The 27,786-nt window shown below is 38.8% G+C and overlaps 1 protein-coding gene across 1 annotated transcript; it reads left to right on the top strand.

Annotated features, from left to right (window-relative positions):
• Window positions 1-599: 599 nt before the first annotated feature.
• TNKS2 (tankyrase 2) lies at window positions 600-27,662 on the top strand. The gene is made up of 27 exons (NM_204341.2): window positions 600-993; window positions 5,837-6,061; window positions 7,015-7,110; window positions 7,436-7,472; window positions 7,791-7,866; window positions 8,307-8,401; window positions 9,538-9,604; window positions 11,125-11,311; window positions 12,223-12,344; window positions 12,844-12,935; window positions 13,021-13,099; window positions 14,152-14,323; window positions 15,030-15,109; window positions 15,534-15,679; window positions 16,121-16,286; window positions 16,576-16,795; window positions 17,195-17,304; window positions 17,955-18,143; window positions 18,913-19,165; window positions 19,829-19,911; window positions 20,482-20,602; window positions 21,370-21,467; window positions 21,829-21,903; window positions 22,357-22,462; window positions 23,795-23,981; window positions 24,948-25,104; window positions 25,433-27,662. The coding sequence occupies exons 1-27, from the start codon at window positions 792-794 to the stop codon at window positions 25,493-25,495; spliced, it is 3,504 nt and encodes a 1,167-aa protein (NP_989672.2). The 5' UTR covers window positions 600-791; the 3' UTR covers window positions 25,496-27,662.
• Window positions 27,663-27,786: the final 124 nt, after the last annotated feature.

Here is a 27,786-nt window from a genome sequence, read left to right on the forward strand (position 1 = left end):
AAGTATGCAAACACTTATTTTCAAGTAACGTGTTTTGTTATGTAAACAACTACTTCAGGATTAATTTTTTAAATTGCATCAGGAAGTTATTAGCACCAGAACGCACTCTTTAATGGGGGGGAAAAAAAAGTCCTTTATTAGCACATTCTAATTGACGTTTCATTAAGTAGCACAGGAACGCTTCTACAGCTGTGGGACAAATCATCAGCTCTTCATGGAGTTTTGGAGCCACAGATTTTCCCCTAATAAGGCTCAGGCAGCATGTATCTGTCGTCTGCTGCAATTCCTGCCAACTTGTGAAAAAGCATTGGAAAAACTGTTTTGTGTTAACAGGAATCCAATGTCCTACGGGGTTCGCAGTGGTAAGGGCCCCTGCGAGGCAGAATAAGAGTCAGCACTAGGGCCGGAAGAGTTTCTTGAGCGGAAGCAGCGCGAGAAGGGAGAACGCTCGCAAAGCACGGGGAGATCCGCTGCGCGGCCCCAGCAGCAGCCACGACCCCCAGCCCGCACAGAAGGCCCAGACGCACGGCTCCGCGCTGCCACGCCCGCAGCAGCCGTCTGCGCCCACGTGTGGCGCATGCGCGCCGCCTCCCGCCCGCCCCTTCCTGGCTGCAGCGAGGCCGCCGCTGGCTGCGGTTGCGCGGCCGTTCCTCCGGGATCCCTCCGCCGCGATGCGCCGGGCCCAGCGCCCTGCCCAGCGGCGCGCGTCCGGAGCTGCCGTCGCGGGGAGCCGCGGCCTGTGAGCGGGGCAGCGAGGGCCGCTCGGCCGCCTCCGGGGTGTCCGACCCGGCATGGCGGCGCGGCGGTGCGCGGGCGGCGCGGCCGCCTTGGCTGAGGCGCCGGGCTGCGGCTCGGCGGTGGAGCCGGCCCGGGAGCTGTTCGAGGCCTGCAGGAACGGGGACGTGGAGCGGGTCAAGCGGCTGGTGCGGCCCGAGAACGTGAACAGCCGCGACACGGCGGGCAGGAAGTCCAGCCCGCTGCACTTTGCCGCAGGTACGGCCTGTGACCGCGCCGCCGCATCCGCGGCGCCGGGGAAGGGCCGAGGGTGGCCGGGCCGCGCATCGCCGACTCTCCGAGGCGCGGAGCCTGTTCGGGCCGGGCGGTGGGGCGGCCCTCGGCCCGGGTCGCTGCCGGCCCGGGCGCGGCCCTACCCCCGGTGTCCGGCTGCTGGGCTCGGTGGGGCCAGCGGCCTCCTGCGTTTGAGTAAACTAAACGGCCCGGCCGGTCGCCCAGCCGCGGCACCAAGTGCTGGCTGTGCTGCGGCGTGTGGGCTTGGGCAGCGCTGTGTGTCCCCATAGAGCTCCCGTTCCCAAGGCAGGCCTGCTCGCTGAGCCTTTCGCCCACGGAGGGTGCCCGACGGACAGCACAGTTCCGAAGTTTTTTTGCATTCGTGTCGTTAACAAATAGACTTTGTTAATTTGGCACTTAGGCAAATAACTGACATCACAGAACAACTGCTGTCTCTGGTGGCTGGCCGGAAGACTGTATACCACCTTTTCAGACAAAGACACGATTGTGGCTGTTGTTTTCGTGTTGTTTCTCTGGTTGGATTGCAGCCTTAGTGGCAGGACCGCGGGGCAGGCGGGGTGTGAGGGGCAGCAGCTTTTAGCTGGGCGGTAAGCATAACTAATAAAGAAGTTTGTTTCCCCAGTGAATTATTTTGGAAAAGGTTTCTAATTAAGATGTCATTTTCTCACATTCAGTAGATTTAATGGATTTGAGTTCCTGAGAGCTGCTTTTTCAGGACAGCTGTGATTCGCAGATTTGGGAAACTCGATCAGCAGGAGAGCCCAGGGGACGACATAAAGCATCCTGCCAGAGGAAGAGAGTTTTGCAGCTATTTTTTCATAAAGCCCAGCCCTGCCTGTTCACTCATAGACTGTGAACTTCTAAATAAATGAGACTGTTTAACAGCATTCTGTAGAAGTGGGTTGTTAGGTTGGATTTTGGGGCTGGTTGCTTGTTAGTTTTGGTTGTTGTTTTTTATTGCTTGTTTTTGTTTTGTGCCTGAGGTGTTCCCCACGGGCAGTGACCTAGTTTGCCTCTCTGGACAGGGCTGATCTGTCTTGGCTTTAAAAACCGGAACTTCTAACTTACTGAAAGCTTTTTTTTCCATTAAATAGGCCTCTAACGTAAGACAAAAGCACGTGTAAGTGCTTTTATCCATGCTTGTGTCCCCTTCAAGCTTGACACAGAGAATTTAACTGCCTTTCTCATAGGGCTGTAGGATGTGCAAAGCTTCTGACTAAGGCAGGATGTAAAATGCATGTGTAACGTTTTGATGTAATGCGCTTCTGCTGCTTCGGATGGGCTGACAGCAAAAAGGGCTCTGCCTGCAGTAGGTTCAACTTGAAAGTTGGTCATAAGCAGCTCCTTGATTTTGGGCTTTAGAATGTTTTTGTTTGTTTTGCTCTTTCCATGTTATTCACAGTTTGAGTAATACCAGCTTCTTTTGTCACTGTTGCCTGAAGGAATTACATTCCAGGAAGTAAAAGCAAAAGTCTGTTGTATTCTTGCTTTGTTTAGCCTAGGTGCATGTTCTTAGAAAAAATGTTACAAAACTTCTCTGACTAGTTTCATTCACTTGCAAGGCTTTGTTTTGTGCAAGAAGTGGTGCTGAAAAATGAAGATAGTTTTTGTGTTGCCTTTTTTCTCTTTTAGGGATATTCTGGGCCTTGAACTCGGTTCCTTTTTTTTTTTTTTTTCCTTTAACTATCAATGTAATGGAAAAAAACAAAGCCACAAATGCTCTTTTTTTTCTGTGTGTCCTGAGTAGCTCTGCTGTTTGCAGCACTATTGCAGGCTGTGATAGTGTTTAGTTGGTTTTCTGGTGGAAAATTGAGAGCCAAAAAGAAAAGCTTTAGGATAGAAGAGTATTGAAGCCATTCTTGCAGCAGTGAACTACTAGCAGAGAGGAGCCACTACCCAGTGTGTGCCAGCAAGGGTTGTGTTTCTTGAGCACCCAGTGGAAATAAGAGAGGTGATTGCACAGAGCCTGGCCACCTCCTCTGCCCACATACTCCCATAGGAAATGCTTCTGCTTCTGTACGTGGTGCCTTGTGGTAGGGATGCTCCCACAAGGCTGTGGGGAGCCCCTGCAGCACGCTTCATGCTGAAGTCAAGTTCCAGAAACTGGTCTGATGCAGATGTTCCTCTCTCTCCACTCCGCCATAACGGCGGGTGGTTTGAGGGTGTTGCTATCCCCCCAGTAGGGGGTATTTCCCAGCTGGGCTGGCTTTGCCCTGAGAGAAGTTGTGGGTATGAATTCTGTTTGATTGAACCTACATACTGACTGGAGGGCTACAGAGTGAATTCTTTACACCTATAGTGAGGCTTGCCACAGCTCATTAGCTGTATTGGTATGGATTGATGCTCACACTGGTTTTCTATGTTCAGAACTGTGAGCACACAGCAAGCTTTGATGGACAGCAATGCCTTCTATGCAAGAATGAGTGACGTTTATCCACCAGATGCATAACTGAGGCAGAAAGTCGGATCAGAGTCTTTTCTAACACAACTAGTAAAATAGTTTCTGGAAAACATTTTATGGTACCAAAAGCGGATACCAAACAGTCTGTCGTCAAATAGCAGCAGTTTTGATATGTTTGCAGGACTGAGGCACTTGTGAAAAGTCTCATCTGAATAGATCCTGCAATTTAGCAAATTGTGCCTATGCATTCACACTAGAAACAGAATTTCTGGAAGTTTTGAAGATGCAAGAAAAATTCAGTGGAAGAATGAGAAATATGCTGTATATGATTTAATATGTAGACAGCCTGGCTCTTTAGGTAATCTTCTATAGGAGCTGATTTTTGACATGTAGTTCTATAGAGATTGCTCTCTCAAAGGTGCCAGCAAACTAAGGTTGAATAAATGTGTTTGTCCAGGCAGGTATTGAGTATGTGCAGGGAAGGAGTGTCCACCACCAATCTGGGCAGCCTGTTGCAGTGCTGTGTCACCCTCACAGTAAGGAAGTTTATCCTCATGTTGATGTGGAACTTCTTGTATTCCAGTTTGTCCCCACTACCCCTTGTCACTGGGCACAGCTGGGAACAGCCCAGCCCCCATCCACTCAACTCCTGCCCTTTAGATAATTCTAAGTGTTGATAAGATCTCCTCTGAGTCTTCTCTTGTCCAGGATGAAGAGCCTCAGGTCTCTCTGCTTTCCTCGTGGGGCTCCAGGCTTCTGTTTACTGTCTGTCTGGGAGAAGGAGTCACTGAAGTCAGGTTTAGCGAGGAACGTGGTATGAGAAACTTCAGCTGTGATGAAACTAAAACTGAAAAGTTCTGTTGTAAATAAAATGCTGGCACATCTCGTGCTTCTGTGGTTCTGTCACTGGAACACTGTGCAGTTGTCAGGAATAAACAACATTTTAGGTTCTGATTGCCTTGACTCCTGGCTGCCTGCTGAGGCCAGACAGGTTGGGTTGTAACAAAGATTAAACCTGCTGGCTCTGAGTGTACTGCTGTTTGCAATCGCACAGTGATTCGGGCTGAGGGAAAAGCTCCCATGAGGAGGCTTCATCCCACACAATTCTCGATTTCCCCTGGAAATGGTTTGCAACTCAGGTGTTCAAAGGAAGGCCAAGTCCTGTAGCATAAGGGGTCATTACCCAGCAGGTACTTGGTACACATATGTCTCGCTCCAATTTATAGGAGGGAGAGGAGGTTCTTTGAAATATGTATGCCCGGTGTGAGATTAAGAAACAGCGGTTCAGACTCAGATGGGTCTTCATGAAGCCTCTGAAGGAATTTTGTGGGCTGTGTCCCTTAGTGCATCTCTGTGTAGGTACAGGAGCAGCAGTCCTGAGTCACCGTGTCCTCTTACAAAGGTCCTAGACAAAGCATGGACATAGTTGGCAGTAGTTTGAGATACTGGTGTATGTGCCATTACATAAATGTGCAGGATACAGCTGAAGTTAAACAGTAATAGCTATAGAACTGGCTTTAAAGAACCCATGACTTTACTTATGATGCACTGCTAGCCACAGATGGGCACACGTTTTTGTTGTCTGCTAACATAAATGACATGAGTGTAAAATTGCCTCTGAAGGTATAAGAGCATTTCTGTGCTTCAGATCAAGTTTTTATGGTCACGCAGGGAATCTCTGAAAGTAGACTTTGTGGATATCTTTAAATTATAGTTGTGCATGCTCATCATAAATGCTCTCAGATAAATGTTTTACATTCCGAAGGATCTTCTTAAGAGAGAGTTTCAAAGATGAAAACAGTGTGCTCATTATGCTCATGAACCCTTAGAGAGCAGGTAGCCATACTGCTTGTTTTAACCTGCGAGTAACGCTGCTTGTTTTTACAAACAAGCGATGTGAAATAATTTTCATACTATGCTATATTATTTGATTATTTTGACTTAAAATACAACCTGTGCATGCACTGGATTGTAGTCACTCATCACTCCTGCTCCCTGAGCTCATCTGTTGGTCCTTCTGCAGATGGGCTGTGGGGCGGCAGAGTGTCATACAAAATAGTGTTAGCTTTAATGGCCACATGAAGTGACTGAAAAAGAGGATTTGTTGTCAGTAGTCTGCCCTTTTGTTGTGCTTTCAATAAACTGTTGATTCATGGGAGCCCTACCAAGATATTCATTGTTTTAGTAATCTTGAATATTACTTTTCTACTGATCTTAATACAGTAATTTTGGGTGTTTTTGCAAATAACCTTCCTTTAGTAAGAAACACCAGCTGAGGTTTTTATTTAGAGTGGTTGCTGTCATTTAAATGTGTTGTTTCAGTATAGGTATGAGGGACGGGGATTTGTCTTCCCCTGCACCTTTCTTTCATCCCCAGCGCATGAGACAAAGCTGTTTCTCTTCCAGGTTTTGGTCGGAAGGATGTAGTCGAATACTTACTGCAGAGTGGTGCCAATGTCCACGCACGAGATGATGGAGGCCTTATCCCACTTCACAATGCTTGCTCTTTTGGTCACGCTGAAGTTGTCAATCTCCTCCTGCGGCACGGTGCAGATCCTAATGCTCGGGACAATTGGAATTACACTCCCCTTCATGAGGCAGCCATTAAGGGCAAAACAGATGTCTGCATTGGTAATTTTCTTGCACTTCTACCGTGACTTGCTTTCTTTCACTGTAAAAAATTGATAAGCTTTTAAAGACCACTTTTACTTTATGAAACTGTGTCTGTAAGGGTTAAAAATCTCTGATAAACTTAAATTCCTGCCAGTTTTCTGAGAAACAAAGTAAATATAATTTTATATCTGTTTTTGTTAATTGCCCAAGTATAATGATTGACATTGAGGGAAAAGTGCCTCAGAGTGATCTGATACATGTAGATACTCTTCTGCTTCAGCCTAGCCTCTTATTTTGCTTTCTGCTATTATTCATAGTGCACTAGAAATAACAAAACTTTTTAATAATGAGTTAATTCTGTCTCTTTTCATAGCAGCCATGTTAAATGAGCTGAGGATATAAAGTACATTTTAACAAGTTGAGCACATCAATATAGTCGTGTGTATTGACTAACAATTCCTAAGAGAGAGGAAGAGGTAGAAGGAGAGGTTGAGAAATTAGTGTTTTGATTGTGTCGCTTCCTCCAGTTTACTTTATTCAGGAGCACATCTGGAGAGCACTATATATATATATAACATGGCCTATTTGGCACTGGTATCAGTGCAAGGTCTATGAAGATGCATGGCTTGCTACCACTGTGTACCGTTTAGGGAATAGTCACCTGTGGTTTTGAGGCAGTGTGCTCTGGACTCATCAAGAGGAAGCTGCTGGTTTTAGGGCATATGTCAGTCTCAGGTTTTCACTGAAATTGCCTCCTGCTGGTTTGTGATTGTTCCACTTCTGTTCAGTTTTTTTTTTTTCCTCATGTGTTTCACTAGTTCACAGGTGCCATTAAGGAATTTTGACATCAAAAGGTTGAAAGGGAAAGTTGGGAACAGTAATGGCTTTATGTTGATGCTTGATGCTTACATTGTCTCACAAGCCTTGTCTTGTCAAATTGTTTTCTCATGAAATGCTCCTGCATTTTGAAGTATTGCTGCAGCATGGTGCTGAACCAACCATCCGGAACACAGATGGAAGAACAGCTTTGGATTTAGCAGACCCATCTGCAAAAGCAGTGCTGACTGGTACGTGATAATCTTTAGATTACATTAACTAATAACATTCCAGTGGCTGTAATACAGTATTTGTGTAGTTTTTTTTTTTCCCCAGTTACTTTAACTTATTTCTGTTTAAGAATTCTAAGTAGAAATTCCCTGTATGGCCTTACTGTGTCTTTAACAGGATGCATTCTGGATAAATACTTTGTTAAAACGGTTTGAAAATAGTGTCACATTTTTAGTACTTAGCTCCCTGCAGCTTTGGAAGAGGATAAATTGTAAGCCTCAACTCATGAACTTAAATATATTGATATTTACTTAATAACTTTAGAAACTCTCTTTTATCTTCCAGGTGAATACAAGAAAGATGAGCTCTTAGAAAGTGCCAGGTATGTGTTTTTATGAACACATCTGGAACTTAGTTACATTTTTAGAACTCTATAGGGGTGTTCTGTTTAATGAATATATACATCCATGAACCGACATTCCATCTAGGTTAGTAGCTTTGGCTGTTTCCGTAAATAAAACTACAAAAATAACTACATAAACACTTTTTTTTCCTCTTTGCCTTTAGTACTGAAATAAATAAATAAACCTATAACTTTAGTACAGATATGCAGAATGTTATAGCAAGGAAAAGTATGAAGCCATAAGCTGCTAACAATTTTAATAAAAGAATTCTGCCTATTTCGTCTCTTATTTTACAGGAGTGGAAATGAAGAAAAGATGATGTCTCTTCTTACACCATTGAATGTTAACTGTCATGCGAGTGATGGCAGGAAGGTATTTTTCTTTACAAACCCTTTTTAAACTCTTTGTAATTTATCATAAGCTATTTATCGTTTAGCAGTCATTGCTCATACTGGCCGTCTTAGTTTCCCTTTTGCAAGCACCATTGTTTGTCCTGGCAAAGTTCTTAGAGATATGGCAGTCTAAAACACAGAAATGAATTGCAGAACTAAAATATCTGTCAAGAGGTCCTTCATCCCAGAACGTATTAGAAATAAAGCAGATTCAGGATTTGTGTTAATTATGTCTGTAAAAGTAGACAGTAAGCAATGAACGTAGTTATTGTGCATCGGATTCAAACTCTCTGGGCTTTTTTGGTATTACAGGTGTTTTAGGACTTCAGTAATTAGTACTGTTAGGAAGTTTTCTAAAAAAAGAATAAAACCAAATGCTGGTTTTGTGTTACTGATTACTGCTATGTTCTATCATTTCAGTCTACTCCTCTACATCTAGCAGCTGGGTATAACCGTGTAAAAATAGTACAGCTGTTACTGCAACATGGGGCTGATGTGCACGCTAAGGATAAGGGGTAGGTTCATTTTTCCTGTGTTCAGAAGAAATGGAAAATGTTCAGGTTTGATGTGAGGAATAGTAACACCATTTTAACAGTGAAGATGTTCTGAGCTGAGACAATGCATCTTTCTGTCTTGACAAAAATACTCTGCAAATAGTATTAAATATTGTGAAGCAGAAGAATCCAAGCAGAACTGACCATAAAACATGTAGCCTTTCAGGTATCACTAGCCAACTTATTTTTGTTTAAGAAAATATTTCAGTAAATCACTGGAGAGTCAGTAAATATTGTAATAGCCTAGTCTTAATTTTATTCCTACTTTTAAGTTTCTAGACTTTTTTGGAAAGTGATGGAAAAATTGAAGATCTGTTCTTTAGAGTTATCTGTGGACTACGTTTTTAAGCATTCGGTTGTTATCTCAGAACGTGTAGTGAAATATGAATGTGCTGAGCTCATTTATGGTTGCATAAAATATTTTTAAAATATGTTTTTCACTATATGTATGCCTATGTACGTTAAGGATTATGGAAAGCAAACTCTTATCCATCCTTTTATCCTGTGATCCCTTCACTGCTATGCAGATAGTTGTCTGATCAGGCAACTTTGTCCATTCAGTGTTGAAATTCACTTTTGTCATTTCTCCCTTACTATTGAAGAGCTCACTGGCTACTAAGAGTATTCAGCTTGGTAGAATGTGAAATGGGCTTTAGAACTAGCTCTGCTGTTACTGTGGAATAATGTACAGTTACTTAAACAGTACCAGTAAAACTCCACTGGTATCCAAGGGAGAAGATAATTTTATAGCAGTGTTCTTGTGGAAAAGGAAGTAATGACTGTGACTCTAGACAGTTATTGCCTTGCTTCTTTCTGATTAAGGTTCCAAGTCTTAGAGGAGCCCTTCAATTGCATTAAGACAGTGCAATTCATTTCTTATCTTCTTGTTAACTTATGTGTTTGTTGTTCGGAAAAAGGCTGATGAGTTTATATGGGCTCTTCTCCAGCTTCTCATTTCCCCTCATTTTCATTTGAACAACTCAGATATTGTTGGTTTTTTTTAATGTTTAAGATGCAGCTTAGTATTATTAGCAATGTTTTAGATGTAAAATTTAAATGGGAATACTAAGATAATTTCTCTCTTCTCTCCTGTATAGAGATTTGGTGCCACTTCACAATGCCTGTTCCTATGGCCATTATGAAGTAACAGAGCTTCTAGTGAAGGTTAGTCTTTGAAAAAAATAAATTAGATTTGATAATATCAAATAAGAACAGTTTAGAATAGTAGACTGATTGAATTTGCAAATTTTTCATTCTTTTTAAAAACATAAAAGTTAATAGATTCTGCGTGCTTGTATGTTAGTTATCAAGTTGAAGTTACAGAATTTCCTGCTTGTGAGGAAGCTTTCCTCTTATAAATGTGCTTTCTGTTATTAACTCTTGTCTTAGAAGCTAAATGGTTTTATGCCATCAAGTAAGTACTGCTGCTCTCAAGCCTTCCACCCTCACCCATAGAAAAAAGCCAAACAAAAGTATAAAAAAATATTATGAATCCAAGAATAGAAAAGTATAAGTTTCTTGAAGGATTGAACATTACAGCATAAATTCTGGCCCAGAATCATAGCCTGCACCCCACAGAGATAGTATGTGAACTTTTTAAATGTAAACTGAATTGGCTTATCTGAATTGTGTTAATCTTGAAGATAAAGTATGATACATGTTAAACCGAGGGCTTCAAGATGTGCTCTGCAAGAGTCTGTGCCACAGAGGGACTTCTGAACTATACCCGTTCTCATCTGTCACAGTAAATCGTGAACATTAAAACAGCTGAGGGGGTGCTGTCAGTTGACTTGGGCTGCTTGGGTGCTCAGAGAGTAGCTGGTTTTCTACTTTGTGATCTCAGTCCCCGCCGATCTTGGGTTTAGAAGAAAATAAGTTAAAAATGATTGAAGGAAGAATATATTGTAGTAATTATGAACAGACAAGTTTTTTTGCTTGTTTTGACTTCATGGGCCAGTCGTAAAGTGAATCTTCTGGTACTAGACAAAAAACGTACCTAGCCACTCCTCCTGTCTTAACTGCCAAGCTGCAATTGTATTTCCTGCTGGGTATTTGCTCCAGTAATTATTGAATTATTTTCTGTGAGCACTGCAGTGTTAACAGGAGCAGTAGGAATGAGCATGTCCAATCAGACTTCCTTACAGTTAGAACTGAAGGTGTCTGGAGAAGAATTACATAGATGTTAAAGCCCAAGAGTATTACTTGCGGAATTTTGTACTTAATGTCTTGAATCAAGATTGACTGCTTATTTCTTTCTGGACATGCTGACTGTCATTACTTGGGGGTGTTTACAGAGTGTATATTGATGTTAGTGCAGCTGTTCACTGTAGACTTTTTCTAGAGCAACAGGAAATAGGAGCTTGTCCAGAAGTGATTTGATGTAGATGAATTAGACTCTTTATCTGATTTGACCTGTAGATGGGCTGTTTAAATCTCAGAGGAGAAAACCTGACAAGACTAGCCTACCTTTGGCTTCTGTAAATGTAACTTTGAGATACCAAAGGATTTAAAACTGCAGTGTGTTGAAATATTCTGTAATACTGAATGTGGAAATCTGGAGAATGACTTGGATACCATTTCCATACTAGCTTTGATTTTTATTTTAACAGTCTACTGCATTGACAAGTCTTTTTCTAGAAATCTGCTTTTGATATTGTATCTTTTTTACTCCTTTCCTTTTCAAGCATGGAGCATGTGTGAATGCGATGGATCTGTGGCAGTTCACTCCTCTGCATGAAGCAGCTTCAAAGAACAGGGTGGAAGTATGCTCTCTTTTGTTAAGTTATGGTGCTGACCCAACACTGTTGAACTGTCACAACAAAAGCACCATTGATTTGGCTCCAACGCCTCAATTAAAAGAACGATTAGCATGTGAGTATAAAATGAGATCAATTCTGCAGTTTTAGATTGGACTGTATGCTTAGGTTCCCTGTGATTTGGTGGAAGTTGAATTTGGGAAGTGCTTACACTTTACACATAATTGTGCAGCGTTGCAATGTTTGGCATTTTATTTCACTACTTAAGATTTAAAGTTGCTAGAATGTTTCTGAAGGTAGGTCAATTTTATATGTGGTAGGGCTGTTTTCTGTGACCTTTCTTCCCTGAATATATTTTCCCTTGTTTTCCCCATTTACTCCAGTCATTGCATCAACACTGCTGAAATATTTATTTTTATTCCATTGTACTTTGTTGGAAGAAAAGAAAAAAATAACTGTCTTGAGCATTGACTGTGTTTGTTTCGAGTATGCCACAATCACTAAAAGATCAAAAAAATTGATGAAAGCTGCTGATTTTGTTCAGCATACTTAACAGGTTGAGAAGAATGCTTTCAAGTTGTCCCTGTGTGGTCAAACAGTAACTCTGGGCTATGTTGAAAATAAATAGTAATAAATACTACACTAGACTTTGTGGTGGCAAGTAGAAATAGTTTTCCAAAGGGTGGTCAGAAGTAGAGATACTCATGGACTAGTACATATGTGAAGAGTGGAACCTAGAACCTAGTGGATGCAGTAGATCTTGTTCAATCAACTTGGATGTCTCTGGCTTTAGAAACAAAGTGGAATTCTTGTGTTTTGACTTAGCTAGAAAGTTCTGTCAAGTGGTATAAAAGCTTAAGTCTGAGCTGGAGATTTTTTACAGCAATGACTGTTGCAGGGGGAGAAGCCCCTTACGTGTCCTATCAGGAAATAAAATGATTATTTTCGTCTGACTGAAAGAATCGTCTCGATCCTTCTAGTGTTAAGGGATGTAATGTTCTGGTATGTATGTATTTCTCTTCAAAGATGAATTCAAAGGTCACTCACTGCTACAAGCTGCAAGAGAATCAGATGTTGCTCGTATAAAGAAGCATCTTTCTTTGGAAACAGTTAACTTCAAGCATCCTCAAACGCATGAGACAGCACTGGTAATATTTCAGAATTTCTTAATTGATTTGCATGTACTGTTACTGACCTGAATGTAGTAGGCAGTAGTTGAGGACTCAGTTGCATTGTTAAACAACATAGTTGTATAATGCAGACCAGTGTCTAGCATTACTAAAAAAAAAAAACAAAAAACAAAAAACAAACAAACAAAAAAACAGTTGTTTAAGAATAATGTTAAGACTAATACAAATTGCCTCTTTTACTTAGGTTGTATAAGTTATCTTCTGTAGAATGCTCTAATTTTGAGTATTAGCAAGTTACATGTGTTAACTTTGTAAAGCTTAAAATCTTTTGAGAGAGAGTTTGGGAAAATACTAGAATGAGTCGCAAGAGTTCATCTGGAACTTCTTAAATTAATAGGCTTCTTTGTGTATTTCTTTTTATGCTGACTTTGCACACAACCAGTTATTAATAAGTAATAAAACCTTGTGTTGCTAACTGTTTATTAATGGTTTTTAATGGTGGGTTTTTTTTTTCCAGCACTGTGCTGCTGCATCTCCTTATCCTAAGAGAAAACAAGTATGTGAATTGCTGCTGAGGAAAGGAGCTAACATTAATGAAAAGACAAAAGAGTGAGTGGTTGCAAGTGAATCCTCCTAAATGTTTGTTTAGAAGATTTTGCAAAATACTTTCTAAACTACATTTTTTTCTTTAAAGCTTCTTGACTCCTCTGCATGTGGCATCAGAAAAAGCTCATAATGATGTTGTTGAAGTAGTTGTGAAACATGAAGCAAAGGTATGAGCTAATATTTGTACTTTTCTTGTTGTTTAATTTCTGTTTTCTTTTCTTGTCTTGAAAATGGAGAGCAGAGTAGACTCTTGGCTAAGTTTGTTTTGGAAGTTACAGATTTATACTCTTAAGACACAGACTATCAATCCTGCAGTACAGTTATGACTTTCAGACATGGTCTTTGGTTGGTTTTATAAAATGTGCAGACATAGTTCTTTATGACATTAATTAAAAATTTACAAAATACCTTATTACCTGCTGTATCATCAAGAAGAAGGAATTATGCTCTGTTTAAAAAAAAAAAAAAAAGATGGGAGGTGCATGAACAAGAGATTAGTCTGAACTGTGAAACAGGTAGACTATTGTGTGCAGTAAAAATTACAGTGAACGCAAAATGTTAAATCAGTAGAGTGTTTTGACCCAAATTTCCACAAAAAGAGAATGTAGAAAGGAGATGCTCTGTAATTGTGGGCTTGGGATGCTCCAAACTGGTACTTTAAGTTGTTATGGAAACTTGGATGCAGCCTTTGGATGTGGACTGCTGTAAAGTTTACAAAGTGATAATCAAAACTAATGGAACAGCAGGGAGTACAGATAACCTTTGGGTACAGAATTTTGAATGTTGGTTGCCTTGATTGAAACACTATGATAAAGTCCTAAATCTGAAAGACTACAGTAAGCCAATGTAGATAAAAGTGAGTTTACACACTGGCACAGAAGATGCTTGCTGCACAATGAAAACTGTGGACTACTTCTGTATATGGTAAAACTGCTGTATCTGTTTGTTCACACGTGTTCACACGCATGGGATTATTCCCATGATTCTAAAAGGAGTCTATTCTTGCTCTGTTAATGCAGTTATAACTTTATGAACAGCTATTGTTCATCTTATCTTTTGAAATGTCGTGACCTTTGAAAACATGCTGAATGTTATTCTAATCAAATTAGGAAGAATACTCGTGAAATGCTCCCAGTCAACAATGAAAACAGCTTTAAGAGTGTTTTGATGTTATTATTCCTTTCAAGAATGTATTCTAAAGATTCTGTTTTATTTTTAGGTTAATGCATTGGATAACCTTGGCCAGACTTCTCTTCACAGAGCAGCACATTGTGGTCACCTCCAGACTTGCAGGTTGTTGTTGAGTTCTGGATGTGATCCTTCCATTGTGTCTCTGCAGGGCTTTACAGCCTTACAAATGGGGAATGAAAGTGTGCAACAACTACTGCAAGGTACAACTGATTTATTCAAGATGTATGTAGGAAGTAATGTGATAGCAAGTTTTACTTGCTATTTTGAGTTCTGTCAAGGAATAATAGTGAGCACAAACAAGAAAAAGGTACTTCTTACAGAAGGTAAAAGCTGGCTTGAGTTATTCAATTCTTATGCCATAATCACATGCACGTGGAAAGGTCCTGCTTATAGGTATGGTTAAATCTCTAGCATTGGTATGCAGATTGTTGGAGCTGCTCAGAATTTTTAATGGTATAACCACCTGGAACCGTTTTGTAAAAGTCCTGATATACGGAGGGGAGGGTACAGTTTTGTAAGTGGAAAATGGGTTTAAAAAGAATTTTAAAAGGTTGCTGTGCATTTGTTAGCAGAGGGAACAGGCTATGTAGATTTTAATGAGTAGGTTTAGGTACTGCATGTGTAAATTTCTTCGGAGTAGTCTGATTCTGAAACTGAAAGTTTAATTGGTTTCACAGTACTTTAAAATTGGTAGGAATCCTGTTCCTGTAGGCAACTTTTTAAACACTTGTTGAGCTAATAGCTACAACTGCATATAATAAAAAAATACAAAACCTATCTATAGTTGAGTAGCTTTTTCCATTAAATCCTTGACTTCCTTTAAATTCTTGAAATACAGAAATTATTTCCTATCCTAAATTATTTCAACTGTTAATTATCTGCCGTACAATCTCATTTATTTTGCAGAAGGTATCCCTCTAGGTAATTCAGATGCAGATAGACAATTGTTGGAGGCTGCGAAGGCTGGCGATGTGGATACTGTAAAAGTAAGCTTAAACCTGTCCTAAAAATAAGTGGGGATTACACACCAAACTGTTATTTCTCAAAAAAAAAAAAAAAGCAAATGAATGGCTTTTCTCACTACTTCATGCAATGTTACAATTCATGCTGAAGCCTTTCTATTGTGCAAAACTTACAGATAACAACATTTGATGTTCACCACCTCTTCAATTTGCATTCAGTTCTTACATTAAAAATGTATGTATGTCACAGACGTGAGATTGGGAAGAGAAGGTAATTATTTTGTCAGGGGATACAACCTATGAAAAGTAAAATTTCTATTTAAAAATCAGTTTTTAAAATGAAAAAATTATTTTTCAAAATTGGGTACATATAACACCTTTTTATGACTAAATATAATGTTTCTACACTACATATTGTGATGCATGTTTTGTCTGTTGGGTTTCACAGAAACTGTGTACCGTTCAAAGTGTGAACTGCAGAGATATTGAAGGGCGTCAGTCTACACCACTTCATTTTGCAGCTGGATACAATAGGGTGTCTGTTGTTGAATATCTTCTTCAGCATGGAGCTGATGTGCATGCAAAAGATAAGGGGTAAATGATCAAACTTCTTGTATATTTTCATGGCTATTGTAACGTCTTATGTTTGTGAGCTTTTGCTATTTGATAGCTGATATGCATCCCATCTTTCTTCAGTCAGTCATTTATTTTCATGGGCGCTTCTGTTGCAATGAAACTGTCAGAATATCCAGAAAAACATTTTGCAGTACTTGAGACGAGTGTCAAAATTTTTTAATTCTATTTTTAGTTCTACTCAGTGCTAATGGTGTTCATACTACATTGGTAGCAGGTATTTCTACTGCTTTAGGCTACTATGGAAAATGTAATTTTCTTAAAAGGGCTTTTGTTGCAATTTAATTGTTTAAACAATTCTGTTTAAACATAATATGTTGTGCTTTAGGTTCATATCTGTGTGTGAAAAGAGTTTCTATTTTTCTTTTTTTTAAGATAACCTTTTTATTATTTGTTTTCCAGAGGACTTGTTCCTTTACATAACGCTTGCTCATATGGTCACTATGAGGTTGCGGAGCTGCTTGTTAAACATGGTGCAGTTGTCAACGTAGCTGACTTGTGGAAGTTTACTCCCTTGCATGAAGCTGCAGCAAAAGGAAAATATGAGATTTGCAAACTCCTATTGCAGGTATTACATATGTTTAAGAGAGGTTACTTTCTTTTCTTTCTTATTCAGCCTGAAAAGTGATTGTACTTCTTGGAGAAATTGGTATGTGGTTGCTAAATGAATGAAGTAACAATTTCTGTAGGAGGACAACTATTGGCAAGTGTATTGTTTTTTTTTTCATAGTAAGTGGAAGGCTCTCTCTGAAAGAGTCAAGAGTGAAAATATTTGCTTAGTAAGGTGAAAGATTCCTAAGATGCACAATATTTATTCTACGTACATGTGTACTCAACACCTGTTTTTGTGTGTACAGCATGGAGCTGACCCCACAAAGAAAAACAGAGATGGAAATACTCCTTTAGACCTTGTTAAAGATGGTGATACTGATATTCAAGACCTACTTAGAGGAGATGCAGCTCTACTAGATGCTGCTAAGAAAGGTTGTTTAGCCCGAGTTAAAAAGCTGTGTTCACCTGACAATGTCAACTGTCGGGACACACAAGGACGGCATTCAACACCACTACATTTAGCAGGTCAGTGTTCTACTTAACTGATTAGGGTTAGTAATAAGTTGTTGTAGCTGTATTTACTATGTCTTCGTAAGTTTGATGTTAGCCTCAAGCTAAAGTCCTTAATTTAGTATTCTGTGTTTATTAGTCTTCTGTTCCTTCGCTCTTCTAAACTGTTTAACTTCAATTTCCTGTTCTGTCTAGCCCAAGAGGGTCTTTTATTGGGCATATATTGACAGAAGGTTTAAAATCAGTTAGCCTTAAGTAGGGTGAGGCTGTCTTCTCTAACAGATAATGCATTGTCTTCACTGGAAGGGACATAGTAATTTCCAAGTAATTTAAGTGAATTATCATTCTCTGCTACTTGTTGAGGTAGTCTTTAAAGGTATGCTATATTTATTCTGTCCTTTTGTGCTCTTCCAGCTGGTTATAACAATTTGGAAGTTGCAGAGTACCTGTTACAGCATGGAGCAGATGTGAACGCTCAGGATAAAGGAGGTTTAATCCCTCTGCATAATGCTGCATCTTATGGGGTAAATATATTGGACTTTAAGGATATTATATTACTTAAAAAAATGCAATGCATTTCAGTGACAGCATTATGAGCCGATACTCTCTAGAAAGCTTTTGCTGTTGAGTTGTAATGCAATCTTATTAAAAATGAGAAGTAGTAATTCAATTCAATTCTAGTAAGCTTACTGACATATGCAAGAACTTCTATGAATTTGTAAAACAGTGGTATGAATTGACAGAGCTCAGTTTTCTGAACACAAACATGTGCAAAGTCAGGAGCTCAAGAGGTGCTCCACAAAATCCATTTCCGTACCTGTGCCAATTTGATTTTATCAACAAAATCTCCTGGTATTGAGATACTAGTTGTTTGTGGCTCAGAATTTTTGTGCTTGGATCAAGTCTTTAATTCTCCTGGACTTGAATTCTGTTGTAGTCTTTTTTTTTTTTCTCCCCCCTCCCCCCCCCCCCCACAAGAGAATATTAGCCTTTTACTAGTATGCAATAGGTCAAGAAGAAAACATCTCATCTTAAAACTTACTTTTATAGTAACTGCAAAGTAAATGCATTATAAGGCAAATCAGAATGAGAATTGCAGAGAAGTTATCAGCAGTAGTTGTGAGTTAATATTTGGTAGTACACTGGAATACACCTGATGGTTTTATTTTTCCAGCATGTAGATGTGGCAGCTTTACTTATTAAGTATAATGCGTGTGTGAACGCTACAGACAAATGGGCTTTCACACCTTTGCATGAAGCAGCCCAGAAAGGAAGGACACAGCTTTGTGCCTTGTTGCTGGCACATGGGGCTGATCCTACTCTGAAAAACCAGGAAGGACAAACACCTTTAGACCTGGTCACTGTAAGTGCTGGGGTTCTTGGGAAATCTGTTCTTACCTTCTGATTGTGACAGCTCCTCTTAAACGACTCTTTAACAGAGTACTAATGTAGCAACTCCTGCAGAGTTGAAAATGCTACGGGCTTTCTTGTTTGTATGCGTCTGACGGGGAATGTCAACAGAGCATTTGTAAGCCTTGATTTTCTTGCTCGAGGCTTACTTCAAAATGGACTGGGGGGAAAAAAGCACCAAAAGAATTCGTGCTTATAAATTAATACTCTTAATTCAATACTTACATTTTAACTAATACAAAGATTGTAGCAATCAAATGCAAGCAAACTTCTTAGCAACATAAATTTGGGAAACAGTCTGGCAGTTAAGGTTTTGATGGCTTATCTCTCCCTCTAAGTTTTATAATACAATCCAAAGTTACTCAGAGTAAATTTTGTTTCATAAAATCTGATTATTATTTTTTTTTTAATTTAGAAGCTTTTGGTAGTTTTTCCTACAAACTTAATTTTATTTAACTGTCTCATAAGCTTCTAGGAAATATCAAGGTCAAAACTTTGTCTTATTACTATTTGTATTTATAAACATTTTACAGAATCATCTGTGCTATTAGCATAAAAGGTTCTTTGTTGAATTGCGTTGTAAAGTATATAGGTTTTCCAGTATGCATTTGTTTGTATTTCAGTATACTTAGGAATAAGTCTGGAGTAATGATGATGCGTTTAGGATAAACAACTCTGTAAAAATGTTCCTCTGTTTTAATGAATTGTCTTCTGCTATTTAGGCAGATGATGTCAGCGCATTATTGACAGCAGCAATGCCTCCTTCTGCCTTACCATCTTGCTACAAACCTCAGGTTATAAGTGTATCTCAGACAGCAAGTTCTACAGCTGATCCCCTGTCATCTGTTCCATCCAGTCCATCCAGTCTATCTGCTGCAAGTAGTCTTGACAATTTGTCTGGTAGCTTTTCTGAACTTCCATCAGTTGTTGGTACAAACAGTGCAGAGGGAGCTACTGTTCTGGAGAAAAAAGAAGGTGAGACTTTCTCAATTAGGAACGTGTAACAGTTTCTTCTGTATTATGGAACACGTGTGAAGTTTCCCACAGAATGTACACAGTTTCTTTAACTTAAAACATACACGGTATCCCTATTCATCACAATTCATTGCACTGTCATTACTGAAGAACAGAAGTCTAAAAATCTTGTAGTAAAAGATTTTCTCCTTACCAGAGTATCTTTAAAAGATTCCCTTTCTTCTGTACAGACTCAGAATGATGAACTGTGTCTTAGAAGAGAAATCAAATGAAATTTGACTCCATACCAAGCAGTGTTTTACAATTAACTTTATCCAGTTTCTAAAAGGTTAAACCAGATGCTCTGAACAGGTTGCTTCCATAATATGTTAGTTCTCAAAATATTTGCTGTTTGAACATCCATTTCTATTAGGTAGGTAGTTGCTTATCTCTCAGAGACAAAAAGATCACTTGTGTGTGTGTGCACACGTGCATAGATGTTGGAGTCTTAGGGTTGACCGATTGTTGACACTAGTTAGTGACACACAGATATTTATTTCCTGTTTCCACAAGGCCAGGAATTTCCTTATCTGCCATCACTGCCACTGACAGTATAAGATTGTGTATAATCTGTTATGTAGTACATACATGAATGTTCCTTCAGAGGTCTTTCTTTTTATCCAGTCTCAGGTGTAGATTTCAGCATAAATCAGTTTGTGCGGAACCTTGGCCTTGAACATCTAATTGACATATTTGAGAGAGAACAGGTGAGTACGTACACTTATTTCCGGATACTCTGCTAGAAAGCAAGGAAATAAGTGCTGACTGGTTAGAATAGTGTAGTTAGGTATATTTAAAATAAGTCAGCATTTCCAACTTGCAGTGGAATGAAGGAAAGGTTTATATTTGTGGAATTTTTTATCTATGTTAATATAGATGTGTATTATATATATGAATATTTATATGCATATAAGTAAAATCTGTGAACAAGAGTGTCTGTACCAGTTTGAGAGTATAGCTGTGTTTCCTTTCAGTGGTATACGTGGTGAATAGTAGTGCATACTGATTAGTAATTTCTGTGTTTATTTATCAGTCAGAAATATGATCCTTGCTAATGATACCAGTTGCTTGGTTGAGTCTTTCATAGTATACTTACTTGCAGACAAAAGTTTGGAGAAAACAGTTGAGTCAGAGCCAAGAACAAGAATAATATCCTAAGTTGTGTGTATTTTCCTACTCACTTTTTGCCTCAGCAGCTGTGATGTGTGTTTCTGCTGTGATTGGCAGCTGCGCTGTTCTGTTTATGCTGTTGTACAAAAAATTATCTCCCATTCTAGATAACGCTTGACGTGTTGGTTGAAATGGGACATAAAGAATTGAAGGAGATCGGAATTAATGCTTATGGCCATAGGCACAAAATCATTAAAGGAGTTGAAAGACTGATCTCTGGACAGCAAGGTATATACTTGTTTCAAGATATTATGTAATACTGCTGTTATAGAATCCATTTCATTAATAGTTCAGACTATCCCAGGCAGTGGCATTGTCGTCTGTCCATGGTTTTGTTAATTTTCTGTATCTTGCTCTTGTGCTCATGTACTGAAGTATGTTTGTGTTGCAAGCACTTCAGGCTGATTATTTGTTATGATGCCATTATCAGCAGTTGCAGATTCTGGGGCTCTGCAGAAGGACAGGTTGCATGCTTTTCCACTGCCTAATGTTGAAATGAACTCTCAAGCAGGCAGTGGCTTATGTGTAGTTGCCCTGTCATGTATGTTGGAAATAGCAAGCTAAGCACAGTCACGTGGGTTGGTGTGTCTGAAATGTCCACTCCTGTGGACGGAATGAATGATCAGTATCCTCAGATAAACAAAAAACGATTTTACTCTGTATTCAAACACAGTTGCTGTGTTTTGATGGCATTTATGATGTTTTCATAGTAATGTATGGGGAGGGATTATGAAAGAGAATACAGAAAAAGTTTGTTTGAAGCCAGTGAAATAGGTCAAGGGATGGCACTTCGACATCCTCAAAAATATGTTGCTGATGGAAGGCAATGTAAATCATTGGGAACGTTTGCTGCCTTGTTTTCGGCAAAACTCTTCATCCTGTAAAATGTGTTTTCAGAAAATGGATCTCTTGAAACTCTGTTACTGGTGATCATTTCAAACTGGCAGTCTTAAAGCAGTTTCTGAAACCGCTGTTATGCTTTATTGTATTCACAGGACTTAACCCATACCTGACTCTAAATACCTCCAGTAGCGGAACTCTTCTCATAGATCTTTCCTCTGAAGATAAGGAGTTTCAGTCAGTAGAAGAGGAGGTATGCCTTTCTTTGTAGCTTCTCAGTATTTTTTGTTCATTCTACTACAGATGTGGCCAAAAGAGCATTGCTAGACAATTTCAGTGTGATTAATGTCTGTAACTATAGTAAGAAACTTTCATTAAGGATACTTCAAGTGAGATTGGTATTTTTTTTCTTAGTAACATTATTGCTAGTCATGTTTTTAAAACCCTACAATATAGAAGATCTCTTGCATATAACACAAATTCTATGCTACCAATTGCCTGCCTGTTGAGGCACATGTTTAAGTCACTCCCTTCCAAAGTATAGTAATCACACAAGACAGTTATGACGAAACAGCAGTCCAAACAGAATAAAGACAATCTTTCTCAATCTTCAGATGCAGAGTACTGTCCGAGAGCACAGAGATGGAGGACATGCTGGGGGAGTCTTCAATAGATACAACATTTTAAAGGTAACTGTCACGTTCTCATTACTAATGGTTACACCCTCAGTGTTCTGGCTGAAATTATCCCTACCTTGTCCATAAAATGTTCTGCATTTATTTGTTGAATTCCATAAAAGATGCATCATCCTGAGACATACACAGGGAAAAGATTATCCTCCAGGGAAATTGAAAGGATGGGGTGATAGGGGAAAAACTACTTACAGGTCAATAAACATTAAAAAAAAAAAAAAAAATTGACATAAAAGGACCTCACAGAAAAAAGGACCTTACAGAAAATAAATACTTGTGTGGATAAATTAGAGAATTCCAGTGTTTTGTTGAGTTTTAAGGAAAGAAATATTCTTTAAGTATTCTTTAAGCATTTTAAAGTATTGTGATATAACTAATGCATGTTAAAAATCTGTCACATAAACACAGGTTTTCAGTTTGGGGATAAAACTTATATTTTCACTGTTTCAGATTCAGAAAGTCTGCAACAAAAAGCTATGGGAAAGATACACTCACAGGAGGAAAGAAGTCTCTGAAGAGAATCATAACCATGCTAATGAAAGAATGCTGTTTCATGGTGAGATGTTGGAATGTGTCTTAGATACTCATTTAACCATCAGTACTCTTTAGTGGAGGGTTTCTGTTGGATATATGTACTAGATTTTTTCAAACATTTTATTAAGATGCTACATATAATGCACTGGATCCTTCTTCTGAAACCTGCACATCCATGTCTCTCCCAAAGGAGACTATGAAGTTCTAAGTGAAAACATTTTAGCTGTAATGAATGGAGGCTAAGGGACATGCCTCATCCTTCATTAAGTTATTAACTCTGTATTATTGGTTGGTTGATGAAAGTGAGGAAGGGTGAAACTATTCTGCTATGAGTTTTGGGGGTTGTTTGTTTAATTGGTGATTTAGTTCTTAATAGCCTTTACTGGAATAATGAATAAATAGATAAGGGTTATAGTTATCATATCAAAGCTAGTTGAAAGATGTCTTGTGTACAGTTATGCAGTTTGTCCTGATAGAGAAATTAAATACATTCCCTGCGCATCCTTACAGTGAAAAAATTACTTAGTTCCCAACACAGTGTTACTGTTGGAAGTTGCAGTAACACAGCAATTATTGCTTGCCCAGACTGACAGAGAACAAAATACTGTCTTTTGACTGTGGTCTGTACCAGCATAAGAGGAAGCAGCCTCTTGATGGAATGACCTTTCTTTAAAGAGAAAGGCTTGAGATTATTTTCACTGTAACTCCTTACGTAACTGAAATGCCATGTTCTCTTAGAACAGCTTTTCTCTAAAAATTCCCCCATATTCATACTGTGATATAAAATCTTACAAAAAAAAATACTTTTTTTTAAATTAAAGGATATCCTGCATCTCAAGATCCAGAGTCTAACTTTTTAATAGGTTATTCTTGAAGTCTAAATTTTATGACCGTTGGTTGCAAGTAAATCAATGGTGAAAAAGAACACTGGAGATACAAACAGAAGAAGAATTTAGACAGCTGCTGCACAGTTTTGTTTGGAGTGTATTTTTTAAATTCTTTTTAAATGCCACTTACTGTTAAGGAGAGAAAGGGATTTGTGTAGCGGTGCAGTCCAGAATCTATGATATGAAGCCATGCTGAAGGGAATCCAGATTCACTGAGCCTTCTTTTGTAGCAAGAGTTGTTTGAGATACTATCCTTCATAAATACATGATAAGCTGACACCTTTCAGCTCCTATCCCTTGCATAAAATCTTTAGCAAACTGCTCGTGTAAATTGGAGCTCACAATTTCTGGAGATTGATTTCCTTCTGTGTGTGTGCAGAAATGGTATACAAAAAAGTTGGGTGATAGTAGAATTGTTACAAATTTTTATGTGCTGTACTTTAAATATTTTGCTTCCCTTCTTTTAGGCTCCCCATTTGTGAATGCAATCATTCACAAAGGCTTTGATGAAAGACACGCTTATATAGGTGGCATGTTTGGAGCTGGGATTTATTTTGCTGAAAATTCTTCCAAAAGCAATCAATATGTGTATGGGATTGGAGGTGGCACTGGATGTCCAATTCACAAAGACAGATCTTGTTATGTTTGTCATAGGTAAGTTATGATCTTTTACATAAAAGAATCTGATTTTGATTTGCTGGTCTACAACACAATGTGTAAGTTAGCAGAATCTGTGAGAAAAGATTTCCTTGGTAACCAGGCCTTTTTAGCTATGCACTGAGCCTAGCGGAGATGATCAAAGAACTTTGATATTTGTATTACAGAACGTTCAACCATCTTCAGTGTATATAACTAAACCTTTGCCCTTAAAAATCAGACTTAGAGAGCAGGAAGGATCTGCTAGCTGCTTGTGTGAAAAATGTAATATGATCAGTGTGCTTTCCACTTGATTGCCTGTTACAGAGACAGGAAAAACTCAGTGATGCTCAGATGCTATATTGAGGAGAATGCACTTTGGACGAGTTTATCTCTGCCATGTCTCTGCTGCTTCGAACACTAAAATACAGACATAGATTTATGCAATCTCTGCCACTGCCTATGTTCTTAAATCCCCTTAAATCCTTGAGTCTGTGCCCGTGTTCAGTTTATACTTGTTACCATTTTCTGGTACTCTCAAATAAAAATAAGAATCTTCTTGAGGTCTAGAGAATGTCAGTCTAGTCAGGCTGTTAGATGGAAATCTGATGTTAGAGCATCGGTGAACTATGACGTTAGTGTGAATAATTTGGGAGTGGGGACCCACAGAAAATTAAAATGGAAAAGGGGAGGGGAGGGAAAGCTTAGTGAAAAATCTTGAGTGCTTTGTTAAGCATACTGTCTCCAGCAAGTATTTTTTTGCCATTAGTACCAACCCTTTTCTCAGACAGAAGAACTTTTCCAAAGGTGCCATAACTTTTGTCCTTCCAAATGAAATTTCAGAATTTTGCAAACTAAAAAGACTAATTAAAGTGTCCATTAGGTGCCACGGTTCTCAAGCAACAGTTTAAAATTCCAAAGATGTTCTTTCTAATGCTGTACAAGCATTCTGTAGTCACGATCCTTTTTCCCCTTTTAACACAGGCAGTTGCTGTTCTGTCGTGTAACGCTGGGCAAGTCTTTCCTGCAGTTCAGTGCTATGAAAATGGCCCATTCTCCCCCTGGACATCACTCAGTTACTGGGCGACCCAGTGTAAATGGACTGGCATTGGCAGAATATGTCATTTACAGAGGGGAACAGGTAAGTTGTTTTTCGGTTTGGATTTTCAGAGGTTTTTTTTGTTTTGTTTTGTTTTTTGTTTTTTTTAAGGCAATGTAGTATGTTGTCTTTTGTGGGGGTTTTTGTTGTTTTGTTTTCACCTTACATTCCATGTGCTCGGAATAGCTTTTGTCTTAAACGCTAGCTGTGGCTGAATGTGAATTTTCTTTGTTGCCTGAACACGTGAGGCATTCTACCATTTGACATCTTTTTCTTTGACATAAAGTTTTTTTTTTTCCTCTATAGCAAACATTCTGAATGTATCCAGAAAATGTAAACTTAATAAAGAATGTGTATGTCATTCTTTCAGGCATATCCAGAATACTTGATTACTTACCAGATCGTGAAACCTGAAGCCACCACCGAAGCTTAAGATGAATTATGTGTGAGAAACCATCAGACTTGGATGCGAAGATACCAATGGCTGCCATCCTGTTAACTGCAATGAGTTGTTGAAAAAAAAATCTTCTATCCAGAGGTGGTGAGGTAGCAAATGTGAATAAAATCTGCCATTTTTGACTTGATAAAGCTTTAATAATGTATAGTTTGTTTTTCTAAAATTTCAGAATTGTCCTCTTTTTCAGCACTTTAACAGATACCATTCCAGGCGTAAACTGCGGTTTGCCTGTACTAAATTATAAACAAAAATTAACTTGAAACAATGGTTTTATACAATACTGCATTGAAATATAACAGAAATTATAATGCTCTATACAGGAAATCATTTTACTAATATTGTGTTCTTTAAAACACTGCATTTACACTGAAAATGTTTTCATTTGTAAAACTGTAAATAAGAGCTTTTGTACTAGCTTGGTATTTATTTACATTGCTTTGTAATATAAGTGTTTTAGAACTGCAACCTTGTACAAAATGGTTTTTTTTTCCAAATGTTGGTTTGTTCATGTTTGCTCATGCACAATAGGTTTGAGAAGCCAATTTTTTTCAGGGTTTATCATTTGTTTGGGAGGGAGAAAACAAATTTTATCTGAAGAAGTTTAGAAATAGCCAACTTTAGATTGAATGTTCAAATTTTTGTTCTGTAGTTTTATTTATGAAATATACATTCCTGAGAATGATAGGCTATGAAAATATTGCTAGGGTGTTTTTCCACCTCTTCACTAGAGTCTCGTATTTTTATTTCTGTAAAATATCTTTAGAAGTTTTTATTTAACTGTAGCTATAGTTGAGCTGTATCCTCCCTTCAAGGCTAGTAGACCTTGCAAGTTAGTTTTAATAAATTATTTTCCTTGAATGTAGCTGGCAAATTAACCTCAAGGAGGTCTGTCTTGAGTTCTTCTTGCTTCCATTTAAGCCAGGAAGTTAAATGGTTCATTCCTAATGTGAGAGCAGGCAGCTTGGCCTTCTCCCTATGATTATTTTGCTAAATGCATCTCCTTGTTGGTGCCCTCAGGATGTGAGTATTGCGAGGTGGAAATGTCCAAACCATCCTGTCATCTCCCGTGTTTCTTCCATGTTAATGTTCAAGCTGCAGTTGAAGCACCTGCCTAGAAGCGTGCTTACCTGCAGTGCTTCTGGCTGAGTGCAGCTGATGGGGGCACAGCTCAGGGCCCGTGGATGAGCAGTGCAGAAGTGGGACCCAGCAGTTCTCCCATGGTGACGGCTGCCCGCGGTACTCTGCTAAGGCCACTGCTGTGGAAAAGGACTGCCAAAAGGTATCGCCCCTGTGCCAAATCACATTCAGGGTCATTGAATGCGCTGATCTGTTCGGTCAGCCCTGTCATAGCTTTCATGTGTATTCTACTTCACTTCCATCTACAGTTTTTGCCTACATATTTCAAAAATATGTAAATACAAATTAGATTTCATTTGGGTTTAAAGTGGTTAAGAGTATATTTGAGTTGTTTTATATTTCTACATACAGCACAGTGTCCTGGAAGACAATTTGGTTGCTGGCCATGTTATCATACCATGGTTTTAAATGTAGTAACTGGTCAAGATAATGAAAAAGTCTTGCTGATGTGGTGGTTATGTGATTATGCTCTATGTAAAAATGTATTGAACCTTACCCAGTTATGTGGGTAATCTGAGTAATAAGATTGCATAACTTATCTCTTGCAGAAAGTAATATTGGCTATGAAAAAAAAGGCTTATGATTTTTAGGTACTTTTCCCAGCATGTTGCCTGTTCCTTTGGTGTAGTAATGCTGGAATTGGTGTTCATGCAAAACCTGTTAAGTATGTTTAAAACTTACTTGTTATTGCTAAAATGCTTCATTCTCTATGAATGATCACTAATGTCTTGTAAAATATTGTGGTATGATAGATTTAAGTGGTACCACAACACTGGTTTTGTCTGTTTGGGGATTTTTTGAGCTGTTTTTTTTTTTTTTTGCATGACATACCTTGCACTCTGAAGATGGAAGCTGTAATGATTTGATAATATTGACTATTGAGGTGAATCTTTAATCTTGTGTGCAATTAGTTCTGCTTTACTCATCCTAAAGTGTCTTTACATGTACTGTATAACATTCCATATTCATTTAACACTAAATAAACTTAATTCACTGGTTTCTGGTAGCATGAGTAGTTATAGATTTAGTGTGTCAACCCATTGTTTTGAATGTCAGCACGCAGATGGGAAATTAATTGCATTAGAGATATGTGGTCAAAAACCTGTAAATACTGTGGAAACTCTCTAGTT

The sequence above is a fragment of the Gallus gallus genome, chromosome 6 (genome assembly GCF_016699485.2).
Source record: "Gallus gallus isolate bGalGal1 chromosome 6, bGalGal1.mat.broiler.GRCg7b, whole genome shotgun sequence".
NCBI classification, from domain to species: Eukaryota; Metazoa; Chordata; class Aves; order Galliformes; family Phasianidae; genus Gallus; species Gallus gallus.